Source organism: Labrus mixtus, chromosome 21, assembly GCF_963584025.1.
Source record: "Labrus mixtus chromosome 21, fLabMix1.1, whole genome shotgun sequence".
Lineage (NCBI taxonomy): Eukaryota > Metazoa > Chordata > Actinopteri > Labriformes > Labridae > Labrus > Labrus mixtus.
In genome coordinates, this window is record NC_083632.1 from 23903090 (window position 1) to 23917050 (window position 13961).

Here is a 13961-nt window from a genome sequence, read left to right on the forward strand (position 1 = left end):
ACCCTGCCTTTGAGGCAAAATGAATATATTCCATGTTGCTCCCCCAACAGACCTAGAACACTTCCCCAGATTTACGTATTTTTTGTATTCACAGCAAATTTGCTTTCTGCACCATCTTTTTAAAATTACAGTTAATTTTATTGTTTTTCAGGACTTTATGTGATTTTTAATATGTTTTTTTTTTTTTAGTTTTTCAGCTGGTTTCTTCTCACTGATATCTTTTGGGCCATTGCAACATGTTTGCTCTTGTTCGCTTCAGTATAATATGGAGGTTTTTGACAAAGAAATATGGCAGTCTTTCTTGTTCAGTTTAAAAACACTCCTCTACTCCCACTTGAAATCATGACCCACCATTTCATAAAACTTGTCATTGTAAGGTCTATAGAAGTCTCTCAGTTGCTCTATAGCATCTCTGTCTATTTGTACATGAGTTCTGCCCTTTGACTTTCCCAGGCAGCGAGGCGAGCCGCTGCTTTCAGGCTTCTTAAGGCAAGGGAAGCCCTTGGTGCGGTTAAAGTAGAAGTGTTTGTCCGTGACAATTCGCTTTAACCCGAGGAAATCTTGCACCCGAGCCAACTCCCCTGCTGGATCTGTGATAAGACGCTCTCCGCTAACAAAGTGGATCTGAGCCAAAGGGAAGTAGCGGAGCCAGTTCTCGAGATGTAGAACGTACAAACCGATCCTGATAGCATTCCAAGTTGTGTCCACAATGCCAAGACTCTGATTTCTGAAGGCCAGGTCCTGGAAGCTGGGCAAGTCAGGAGTTTTGGATAAAGTTTGAGTGTAGTCAGATATTGCACGGGTCACTGGGTCTCGCACCACCACAATGAGCTTTGTTTCTCTGGACATAGCAGAGATACGATGTGGCGTCTCTTTTGTCACAAAGTAGCTTGGCGTCTTCTCCATTGTGATTTGGCTTTCAAGCGTCCTTGGCATTAAACCTCTGAATGAAAGATAAAAACACAAAGATAAAGGTTTCTCATTTACAATTACATTATTTAAGTGTTTTATAACATTTTCTCACTGTTTTGAATTACATAAAAAACACAAAAGCTAATGGATTCAGACAGAGGACACACTGTCCTTGCCTTCACTCTGTCAAAAGGAAAAAAGTGTGTATTAGATGTTTATTTAGGGCAGGATTACTCAAGTGAGCTTCAAAGCCACAGAACCAACAGAGAAGCTCCAGTTTGGCCATGAACCCAGTTTCTTCATGTAAATGATAATAAGAGCACTGACGCACAGTCATAGTAGTCTGTTGTCACAGGAGACCAGTCTCACAGACAGCTCTCCTGTGCATCAGCCAGCCTAGTTCAAGAGTAATAAATCATGATAAATGCAAACAGAACACTTATAGCAGAGCGACTCTGTGAGGTTAGTTCTGGGTCTTCAAACTAGGCCATTGAAGTCTTCAGGGTAATGAACAGGTATATGCACAGAGTAAAGTTTGAGGTTCCAGTTTAAACATTGACTAAGGACATGGTTTTAACTATTGATGGGCACTATCAGTCCACTTAACTATTAAACAGTATAACCCTTTAGTTGCTAGTTGGCACCAGAATTAGTTGGTTAAACTAATCATTGATATTTTATAATAATGTACTGTAGGCGCAAAAAGCCAAAATGTTGTGTCCAACTGTAACACAGCCACTCACCACTAGCTGGAGCTGTCCTGATAATGGGCCTGCTCTACTGCATGGGAGTAAACCAAGCAGGAGTCTTTTGTGTTTACTTGTAGTTTTTTTGTTGTTTTGCACCTGAAGTTTTATTACTGAGTGTGTTCCTTATTCTGCTGTTAAACCAAAGGCATCTCTACATTCAGAACATGGAAAACCAATTTGAATTTGTTTACTTGCAGAGTAATGCATATCACAAAGTGCCACAGATTTCAGCAACATTTAAAGGCTTTATATGTCATTTTTCACACTTAGAAATCAAGTATATCCTCTGAAAATAACTCTGTGAGTCATGACTGTCTACAATGGGTGTAACACCCGAGTCCCACTGTCTGTGATGTTTTCAGAGTTTTCAGAGTCCTATCTTCAGTTTGTTTACATCGCCCGGACGGCCGGCTGACTCCTCCCCTCACGTATAAAAGTTGTTTAATTGAGGGACTAGAGAAAAGAAGAATAACATACTGTACTCACTGTTTAACTGTGTTTCTAGATCACGCTAAATTTACATGCAGTGTGAAGATACGAGCATAATAAAGATCACTAGCATTAGCATGCTAACACAAGAATGCAGCGCGAGTTGTTTTGGTTTCATGCTGGTGCTCAAGGGCGACATCTGCTGGATCAAAAAAATCACATATAAAGCCTTTAACATAGCAGTGAATTTTGTTGTTGAAGAATGTGACAAACTGTTTCAACTAATAATTAAAGGATTATACTACAGGACAGTGTTTATCCATGTTAAATAAGGTGTGCTAAATTTGGACTGTTTTCTGGGTATTTTATAAACTTTGGACTAGTCTACTTGTCTGAATTTTAAAGTCTGTTTAAACGTCAGGAAAATTAGTAGCTAAGATCGATCCCTAATTTTGAATTTAAAAAAAGCCATTCAATCAGGCTTTAAGTAACAATTTTGTTTAATTTCTTCGTCTAGTTGATAAATCCTATATTTTTATTTGGTTTAAAAAAAAAAATTCAAATAGAAATTAGGATTCTACTCAAACTAGCACTGCACTTTAGCATTTAGCATTTGATGTCACTATTACTTTCCTCTCTTCCTGTCTATCTTTTTTCCAATCAATGACCAACTGATGCATCCACACTTTGGCAGTTAACTTTACTAATATTAATTCTTCATTGTCTCTCTTCATTTCTTTGGATATGAATTTAATGAACCAAATAAAGGCAAACAGCACTTTCCAATGGCCTTTGATACTGGGACTGTAACCGTTAAGTTTGGCCTTCATTGATGAGTGTTTACCGAAGACTTTCTGAATTACAGTTTGGAAAGGGATCCTCAGAAGTCCGTTGGCAAATGACCTTTCCTCTGCAGCTCTGACAGGTGACAGTCAAACTGCAGTAATAGGCTAGAGTTCATATTTCTCAGACACATCCAGGAGATAAAAGGGCTTCAGCCGCCTTCCTTCCTGACAAGTGCCAATTAGTGGAGATACTTTGAGTCTTTAATTATTTAATTCTACCACTGATACACAACCCTCCTGCAGGCTGCGTGACAGCCGATCACTAACGGGAGATGTATTCAGAGGTTGATGTGTGTGATTGGTTGTCTGTGTGCACATGTGCACAATATTTCATGTCTAAAAGGGAACACATTTCTGCTTTAAATCTGTAATGAGGGAGTTTAAAAATCATTTGGATGCTTCATAATAACATGAGAACATATCTTTGTTGAATGAATGATATGAGGGATGCTTTTTGCAACCAATGAAACATCAACTTTCCATAGATTTTGAGGTATTATTTCAACAAGAAACAACATGAAAGCAGCTCAGAGTCCTGGTAGAGAGACCCACACTGCGTTTGTACTGACGAGTTGTTTAGATGAAGAAAGGACAGGTTATGCCTTAAAGTGTTTTAATGTATTCAGAAAGTCTAATGAGTCAAGAGATGGAAGAAAACACTTCTAATGGGTTTACCTCAAAACACTGTGTAGACAGAGAGGCACCATGGGGAGGGCTATATCATATTTATGACTATAAGAAGCTGATGTAATGTGAAAGTAGTATAGAAGAAGATCCTATCATTGTCATATATTTATTTACATGTGTGTTTTTATCGATACTCCTCAATTACTACAACATATAAATAAATGTGTAATTTGATGAGTAATTTTATCATCTCCATCTTTCAAATCTCCAAGCATAGGTCATAGTGGTGATGCATTACTACATTATGCATGATTTTACATGAGGACTTAAGGATACACACAGCTTTCAATGTACAGAGACTCACAGGAAATGCTGAAGGCCCTAGCCAAATGTATAGGCTACAGCTTTAATTAAACCTGGATATTAGTAATCTTCTTACACAACTGCAAAGCTGTCTCTCCTGTGATTCACTTTTTACAGCTCATGGTGTAAAAACACTTTCAGAAATCAATTAAATCAGCTGATTAAATGTGTGATAACGTCACAAAACAGGACCAGATTGTTATCATTTGTAGATCTGATATTAGATCACGTGGCCACTGGGCTAAACATGCATGCACCTGTGCAGGTGCCGCTCTCACCTGTACCACTCCAGACCTCTGTCATAGTTCCTGTCGAAGAAGTGCGTCTCGGTGCCAGCCGCGCGCACGTCTGGATGAATCCGGATAAACTCTAAAACAGCTCTCGTGCCTCCTTTTTTCACTCCAACTATGATGGCATTCGGTAACTTTTTATTCCCAAACTTCAAATTGCTCATGGGAGGGCTCGGCGTGTCGGTATGGAGGTTCGTGGAGGGTCTTTGATCGCTTTTCAGCCGGGACGCGTCGGCGCTGCTCGGCTGCAGAACGCAGGACTTCTGGATGCGTCTTTTGGCTCCATGATCCAGGACGCTCTGGCAGCTGGGCGTCGGATCACCTGACGTTTGCATGATTGTGTTGGCTGGGAATAGTGCACAATAGCACAAGTATGACAGAAAAAGGGACAATAAGCACAAGGATGTTCTTGTGAGGCGGTGTGAGAAGGGAAGCAACCGATTGAAGAGGAGCACGCATGCCATCTCTCCATGGAAATAAACAGTGCATGATTTTAAAATTGATTCCACGTTCCTTCCTTTGATGATTGTTTTTAGTCTCTCAAGTCGCGAAACTGTCCTCTGTCTCCAAAGCAGGAAAAATAAGACAAAACAAAATCCAAAACCTGCGTCCCGTCCTTTCAGTTTCAGTTTGGTAGTGAAATCCTCCTGTTAAACTCCTGGACGCCTCCATGGTCATCGCGCGCTCTGACAGCTCCAAGCAGGCTGAGAGAAGGGAAATATTTCACCACAGTGACGTCAGAGCATCTTTGCATAAAAAAAGTGTTAAGCTCTCTTGTCACACTCACCTGACTTTACTCTTTTTTGGAACTCAAATTTGTTTTTGTTCTTTTAAATTAGGCTAATCTTAAAGGGACTACTGTGCATCCACATATGAATATTAAAAAAAGAGCTTCAGTAGAGAATTGAAATAGTTAACATGTTAGCGGTAATAATTAAACAACACATATGATGATCTACATAGATAAAACATGTTCATTAATGTTCATAATGTAACCCACAGCAATCCCAGTCTATCAGGTGCAACAAGCATGATCAAAACAGCACATTCAGAGAATAAAAAATGTCTTCTTTAATTCCTTCAAGTTGATGTTTGTATTCCTGTTTGATTGAACTAACAAGAATTTTTTCCTGATATCTTCATTAATTGTTCCTCAATGATCAAACTACCTTTTGTGCAGCCCTTATGCAGCAACAACATGTCCTCTATACTCCTAAGTGTACATTCTGGTCTGTTTTTAGTAAGTTATTGCATGAATATAAACATTTTGTGAGCATTAGTTGTTGTCTTTGTAATCAGTTTTACAATTTTAGAAAACCTAATATTTTCACTTGACTCTTTTATGACTTCATGAGGGAGCCTCTTGCAATTTGATGTTCACTTTAAATAAGAACCATGCAGCATTAAGGCTCAGTATCAGTTTAATAACAAAGATTTTATAACCTAAGTTTGACTGAAAAAAAAGACCAGGTGATAAACCAGCACCTTCTTTTTTTACATCAACTGATATAGAACTTAAGTGATGCATTCCTCTCAAACACTCTTCACTTAAATTACCGCAAATCAGTCGTCACACACTCTGTAGGCCTGCCTTCTCCTGCCGCCTCAAACCCCTGATGTCGCCCCTGCTTTGACTTCCTCCCTCTGAGCACAGGAAAGAGTTGTGTGTGTGAGCAGGGTGCCATCCTGAGGCGTCTCATCCCTCTTACTTTCTTGATGACTGATACAAATGCAGACAAGCCCGAGGAGGCAAAAAGAAGAGGAGGATAAAAACTCCCAGAACTGCAGAGACGCATGGGGAGGAGTGGAAGTGTCACAGAGTGGTGCTCCCGCGGGTGTCTGCGCCCAATCTCAGAGGCCTCTGATTAAAGAATGATTTATAGGTTGCTGGTCGGAGAGGCCCGCTCAGCAATCTGTCTACTGAATGAGATTTTTCCTCAGGAAGAGGGCGGGTAAATCAAACCTCGGGGCGAGGAGCCTGCACAGTTGGGCGATTGGGTATCAGTGATTAAATGTTATAATCACCTCTGCTGAGTGTACGGCTGGTTTTTATCAGGGATGCTGGTACCTGAAATCAGTTTACCCTTGGTTTAATTTACACAACATATGTCTTGTTTTATCTTGTATAGAGTGTCAGCCAGTTTAGACTGATGTGCTTTGACAGAAAACAACATGAAGCAATGACATTTTGATATGGAGAAAAAGGCTTGGCTAGGACACATTTCTTTGTACGAAAGACTAAAAATAAGGGAATATTGAAACTTTACAGAGAATTGAAATCTATCCTTTATGCTGAGATTACATGGAGGAAAATTTCAATTTCAAAAAGGAGGTTGGTTTTAGTATAGGTTTGCACAAAGGGATGATTCTCTGCAGACTCTAGGGACTGTTATTATGACAGAACATGATGGAAGTTTTATGGAAAACTGAGCGTGTTTTTCCTTAATATTCTCCTCTGGAGTTGACAGAATAAAGGCCTTAGTTTGCTCGCTGACCGCTCCATCAGCAGCACTGATCATTTGTCAAAGAGAGCTGAAGTAGGCGTCATCTCATCCTGACTCTGATAAGTCTCTGAGTGCAGATACAGATGATATCCAGACAACGCTACATTACAGACAGATGAAGAATCACTCCCACGGATACAGTTCACACCCTCTTGTCAAACTGAGCGTGCACACAAGTGTTTTGTTTAGTGAGAAAATGTAGCCACAATGATGTTTGCCTGTCAGAATGTCAATTAATACAGTGTTATGATATAAAGTCAAATGTATGATTGAAGTAGAATAGCTGTGCAGATGCTCAGAGTAAGATCAGATAAAAATCAGGACATTTAATATATATATTTTTTAAATGATTTGTAACAGTCTAAAAGGTCAAAGTTGCTTTACGTTGCCTACAGTATGGCAGAAATCATTTAGACATCCCTTAAACCCTCAAGGTACAGTATGAACAGAGAATAATTCAGTCTGACAGCTCATTTCATATAGCTTCTCTTCAGATCTTTACAGTAAAACATTCCTTAAAAAGTCAGAAAGGTAGCAAATCATAAATGTTCGTTTTTTTAACAGCGGAAATAAAAAAAAACTACTATTTTTGTTTTATTCGACTTAATGAGTTAAATTATATGGAGCTATTGTAGGCTTAGTAGGAGCAATTTCATTCTCCATACTCCCATCAATGTTGCGACACTGACACCTGTTGGTCAGATGATGGCATTGCATCCCCAGTACATCATAGCACAACCTAACCAAAGTGAAAGTGAAAGATGACAGTGCGTAAACATTTGACTTCCTGTAAAGCCTCAGAAGCTTGAAGAAAGATTCGTAAGAACACAACAATTCAACAAGCACTCGGCTAACACTAAGTAAGTAACTCGATATGAAATTATTTGACTTTTTGACAGAAGTCGTATTGAACACATTAACCATTTCAAGCAATGTCTGTTAGAGTCTAACGATATTTCGACTATGTAGTGTTTATATGGGTTGGAAGGGGTTTCAGAGTGTTGCATTCACGAACCTACTAGCCTTTTTTAAGAAAAACGTTAAAAAATGTTGTAGCTGATTGGGGTGGAGCAATATTGAAATCCTGTACTTTGTTTAAACTTTGCTTAAACATGAAATATCGTTTTTTGCTGTAACATAAAATGGCAGAATTTGTGTCGAACAAAACAATAAAAATAAAAAGTTATTAACCAAAAATTAATCTCAAGACTAAGATAGCCTACTACCTCTCAGACCTATGATCAGTGAAATGTAATGAAACTAAAGTCAAATCAAAAGAACATATTTTGACCGGATGAAATCAATGTTAAGTAAGCATTTTGACTTCTTCAAAATCCCCCCCAAAATAATTGTAGGTTTAAATTAACGTTTACTTTCTCAATTTTTCTAAAGGAAAAATGGTAAAGATTTTCCCATATATAGCAGGAGAAACGTTTGGCTCCCACAAGACGTTTCTTCAAAAACTCAAAGGTGCAAAGGTGGTCAATCGGCACCCCAAGAGTGATGTCGTTATCATCTTCTGTCCCATCGTCAGCCGCTTTGAGAGTGACGTTTCGTCAGCTCTGGCCAGCGCCTCAGGTAATCATGCAGTAACATGATATGTTCAATCATACTTCATCCTTTAGACGCAAATCTGATCTGTGTTTTGTGTTTGTGTCAAAGAACTAGGAATCAGGAAAGTCATTCTTGTGGCCATGCATCACAGTTTTGATCAGAACTACGCTTTACCAGAACACAGAGTGTACCAACACCCAAACATTCGGCTCCTCGTGGACTGTCTCTATTTTGAGGGTAAGGGACTTCTGAAGTGCCCCATCAACGAACATGCTGTCAAAAAAGTCAGCGCTGCTGTGGTAAGTCAAGCAGAGTTTAAACATCTATTGTAGAATTGTATTGGTATTTGTTTGAGTTTTGCGATCTCAAATCAAATTACATTTGTTCATAAAGTTTTTGTCGTGCCCCCTTCAGAGGCCTGAAAAAAATGTGAATTTACATGCAAGGATGTTAACAATAATTTGAAGACAGTTTTGTGAGGAAAAGGGATTTAAGGATGCTTTTTATCACACGTCTGCATTTGTGTAACAAACATCAACTAGAAACACCATATATGTCTGCTGATGGTTTTACACTTATATCAAATGCAATACTATCCTGCTGCAGCCCAGGAGCATAACAAAAGCCCCTGAAGTGACTTAAAGATAAGAAGCTACAAATAATAGATTTTGTAACTTGAGTATTATAAAATAATGTTAAACCTAACTAAGTTAATCATAGGATAGACGACTCCCACTAAGGGGAGCTGTTGTTTAAGCAGTTGTGAAGGCAGGAACAAGTCATACTTCTGTAAGGCCAGTGGTTTCTGCTCCGGGGGCTGCAGCTGGATACTCAATAGATACACGATATTACAAACCTACCTATGAAACAGTTCAGTGACGGGTTTGAACGACACTGTCTTATAATGTCTGTAGGAAAAAGAAAATCATCTTTGTTGTGTTAACAAGAACAGCCAGAGTGTGTGATTGTTAACCTTTAGATGCATGTTCTTTATTTTGACTTCAGAAGACGTAAGCTTGAACGTTTTTGTCATTGTCATGGATTCTCTTCTTGAGAATGATATAACACCAACATTCATTCATTCATTCATTTACTACATGTACATGAGTTTATGCCAGAATTTGACACTTATTCTTTTCTTCTTTTATTTTGGCAGCTGAAGCCTTCCCGGTGCACATTATGCTGTTGCTGCTGCTAAAGATGGCTTCCAGGATCAAGCTAGACCAAAAGAAAGAAAACTAAAAAAACATCAACAACTTAATCAAATCAGGAAGTTGCGATCATGACAGAAAGAAGCTCGGGAAAATGAAGGATTCCTCAGAATGAACACTATGATAATCAAACAAATAATTTCTCATATTATTAATTTTATTTTTTTTCAGCTTTTAAAAAAAAATGTTTTGTCTTTAATTGAGAGACAGGACAGTGTATAGAGTTGGAAATCAGGGAGAGAGAGAGTGGGGAATGACATGCGGGAAAGGAGCCACAGGCTGGATTTGAGCCTGGGCCGCCCGCTTGGAGGACTACAGCCTCCATACGTGGGGTGCGCGCACTAACCACTGCGCCACCAGCGCCCCTCATATTAATCATATTAACTCTGATGCTAATAAGTTGTTCATGCATGTGATTCCACATATATCTCTTGGTTAATCTCATAATGGTTAAAACATATGGCTGCTATGTTTTTCTATGCTGATATGCATGTGGCGGCTGTGGCTCAGTTGGTACAGTCGTCGCCTCTCAACCAGAGGGTCGAGGGTTCGATCCCCAGCTCGACAACATGTCCGATGTGTCCTTGGGCAAGACACTTAACCCTGAATTGCTCCCACAGTATGATACTACATAGTGATCACTACCATCAGTGTGTGAATGTGTAGGTGTGACCTGCAGTGTAAAAGTGCTTTGAGTAGTCAGAAGAATAGAAAAGCACTTTATAAGCTCACATTCATTTATCCCACATCGCATGACTTTGAGATGTGGTGAAACATCTCATAGTCACATAGAACTTCACTACTCAAACACACTGTTCACACCCGACATCAAAATGAGTTTTTGACCCGCTTTTTTAGATTTGACATCTGTTCTGTGAAAAAAAAAAAGGGCAGATAAGAATGATAGGATCCCAGAAAGGTTACATATTGCATTTACACATAACACAGTTTGAGTGATATCCCCACTTTTGAGACCAATGCTATCATAGTGAACGTTCAGTCTCCTAACCATCTGAAGCTAACATGTTCCTTCTATAGTGGTACCAGTCTTAACATTATTATCTCAGTAAGAAAGCAAAGATGTTGAATTGTGTATTCCAGTTAGCTTCATATAAAAGCATGCTTATGATGCACACATTACATACTTACCTGGGTTTTATGCCTACTATGTTCCCTTGAAACCTGGCTAACTACAGTATACTGAAAAAGCCTTTCTTTAGACCATTCATGAAAAAGTCATCAAAAAAATAAATATGCATCCAATTTGTTCCTCTGCACTTTGCAGCTGTTTTTAATTTAAATGTTTTTGTTTTACATCCAAACTGATTTTTTATTCATATTTCTTTGTTTTCTTTTTTCTTTTGCACAAATATTTGACCTGAATATAATCATCACAAAATGCACCACTACATATTATGGCCCAAAACAACTGCAACAAAAGTTAGCTTCTCTGTTTATCTGGTGTGAAGAAAGGACAGTTTGCTTCAAAGAATCAGACCGATGATTTTGCATATAGCATTCTTAAGATTCACTTATACAATTAATTTGACGTCTGAGGATCATTTAAGATAGAAATATGTCGTATGTTGGTGTACATGGAATAAAAGATTCTTATAGAGCTGGAAAGAATGTGTTTCTGGCTGCAGTTTACTCCTCTCGTCACAAGGTGGCAGTTATAGATCACAGTTTCTCTGCACTGAATCACATTTGTTTTTTGGTAGGCCTAAAGGAGACCCTGACTCTATTCACACTCAGTTACTGAAAACTTTTTGGTGCAAATTCACAGACTTTGCTGTGAAAGTACAAATAAACAACACAGATATTCTACATTAGTAATGTTATTTCCACAGCAGAAATAAGTCTAAATGTACTTTAAGCTATAAGAAAGGCTTAAAAAACACTTTTACTATTGGTTTACATGTGACAATGTAACAGCTATATCTAAGGTCCTATTCAACAGCCTAAAGCAACACAAAGATAAAAAAAATAATCTCTTGAAGTAGAATCATCTTATTGCGTAAAATGATTTATTTTGACTTAAAAATAGAGTGACATTCTTGAACGCACCCTGAGTGAAACACTAAAATCCGTCCTGTTTGCATGAGTGCACACTCTGCGGGCCCACATCTGCATATAAACGTGGACACAGGCCAACACACAAACAAACACACACACACACACACACACACATACATGCCCTCTCACGCACAAACACACTGTGTACAAACCAAAAGTGAGTTCTCACAGACAGGAAATGATGTCAGCTCTTGTCTCCAAGGAGATGGAGGCAGTTGCTAAGATACTGTGACACTAGGATTTTTCTCTCTATTTTCTCTCCCTCTCTGTTTCTCTCTCTCTCTCTCTCTCTCTCTCTCACACACACACACACACACACCCAGGGATGTCACCACGAATAACTCGAAACTCTCGCTTGTATCTCTCTTATTCTCTCGCACAGATGGCAATGAGCACCAATCCAACTTTTTTGTTACATTTTCTAAAAATAACCATCAAAAAACATGACTTTGTTCACAATCCCAATTGGACGCTTGGGGCCTTTAAACGGATCACTTATGCTTCTTGGCCAAATCTAAAATAAAAAATTCTACATTCTTAATCTTTGCTTTGAACTGTGTGAAATTATCCCGCCACCCACTTTTACAGCCTGCAGCTAAAACCCCCAAACCAAGCGAGTGATGGATGTGTATCAGCACCCCTCCAAAGCTTCTTCACAGTGTGAGCTGCACCTCTCTGGTGCTATCAGCATGCCACATATGTCTTGGCACTAGCATGTTGCTGCCAAATCCTCCTCGCCCTCCCCCTCCCCCTCCCCCTCCTCCTCCCCCCGTGGCTCCTGAATGCAGCATTAAGAGTTTATGGGGGTTTGGGTTTCGTTTTGGAAAACGTTCTCAGTCCTCTCTGCGCTGTATTTTCTACTCCAAGAGCCTTCCTGTACTGATGACACAAGCAATACAGCGATGAGTGTTTGTTAATTTACTGTGCACAAATGCATGTCCCTCTCCCTCCCCTTTCCTCTATCACTCCCACACACACACACACACACACACACACACACACACACACACACACACACACACGCTCAAGGGTGCCAGCACACACACACACACACACACACACACACACACACACACACACACACACACACACTCAATCGTAGCCTACATGCATAAGGGGGATATCAGATTCAATGTGCAATGACACAGTGAGGACATAGAGTGGAAACAAGAGGGGGGAAGGATGGAGGGAAGGAGGAAGGAAACAGAGGCATAGAGGGTGGTGGGTTTGGCATTAACGGCGCCGAATCATTTGAAATGGCGTGGGGGTTGGAAAGGCAAAAAAAAGATGCAGAGAGAGAGAGAGGAGAAAAGCACAAAGGCAGCGAGGGTCGCGGTGAGAGACTGGATGTGGGCTAAGATTTCAGCATGAGTGATAGGGAATAAGGGGAAGAGGGGAAAGGAGGAATATCCTCTGCACCACTGTGTGACTGGAAATTTAATAGAGGGAGGGAGAGAGAGAGAGAAAGAGAGAGGCGAGAGAGGTAGATGGGAGGGGGAAGGGAGAGGAAGAGAGAGGCAAAAAGGCACAGAGACCTCATTGCTGTGCGGCTTTCAGCAAAAGCTAGTGGTCGTGAACAATGCTCACTACGGCATTCACATGGAGGGAGGGGGGAGGAGGCAAGAGAGAGTAAGAGAGAGACGGAGAGGAGGAGAGAGAGAGTATATACCTCTGGGGTCTTTCTGAAGCATAACTGGCCTTCTCTGTCCTTTGACCTTTAGTGTGAGCTGAGACACAGCAAAAGATGTACTGAGGTTTATTTTTACCAACAACTAGTCTTATGATGAAGCTGCAAAGGGCACTTCTTCCTCTTCTGCACATTTTTGAACCAAAATAAATGCTGCCAACCTTGTGACAGGGATAATGAGAATACAGGAAGTCAAGCTCTCTACACATGTGGACACACACATGACAGAGATCGATACAGTGAAGCCACTTAGAGAGAGAGACTGGCATCTCTTTACTGACTTAAGCCTGCTTTATTGGCTAATAAGTTGCTGACTTTCTTTTCAATCTGCTAATGAAAAAGTGCAGCTGTCTACAAGAAGCCTAGAAGCTGCATGCAAAATGCACATGTTCTGCATTAAGCAGTATTTTTTAAACCATGCATATAGGCTAACAGGCTGCAGTGTGATAGCTCTAGTGTGATCTGATAACAAAACATTCAGGCCTTGGCTTCCTTATATAGTTTTAAATCCACCTCAAAGTATTGCTTCAGGGTGAAATGTGCTCAAATGCAAAGACCGCAGAAAACAGAGCTGATTAGTGCGCTAGATTGAATCCTAGCTGGACATTACTAAAATGCACATGCTGGCATGTACATTCATTATGGATATGGACATTAGTAGGCCTACAAACTTGTTTAAGCCTCAGTGGAGCAGACATACTGCAGTTGTTTTGG

At 39.9% G+C, this 13961-nt stretch overlaps 1 protein-coding gene across 1 annotated transcript; it reads right to left on the reverse strand.

Moving 5' to 3' along the window:
• Window positions 1-221: 221 nt before the first annotated feature.
• Window positions 222-4914, reverse strand: LOC132955779 (heparan sulfate glucosamine 3-O-sulfotransferase 2-like). Its single transcript, XM_061028791.1, has 2 exons — window positions 4204-4914; window positions 222-943 (listed from the first exon to the last, which is right to left on the reverse strand). The coding sequence occupies exons 1-2, from the start codon at window positions 4677-4679 to the stop codon at window positions 325-327; spliced, it is 1095 nt and encodes a 364-aa protein (XP_060884774.1). The 5' UTR covers window positions 4680-4914; the 3' UTR covers window positions 222-324.
• Window positions 4915-13961: the final 9047 nt, after the last annotated feature.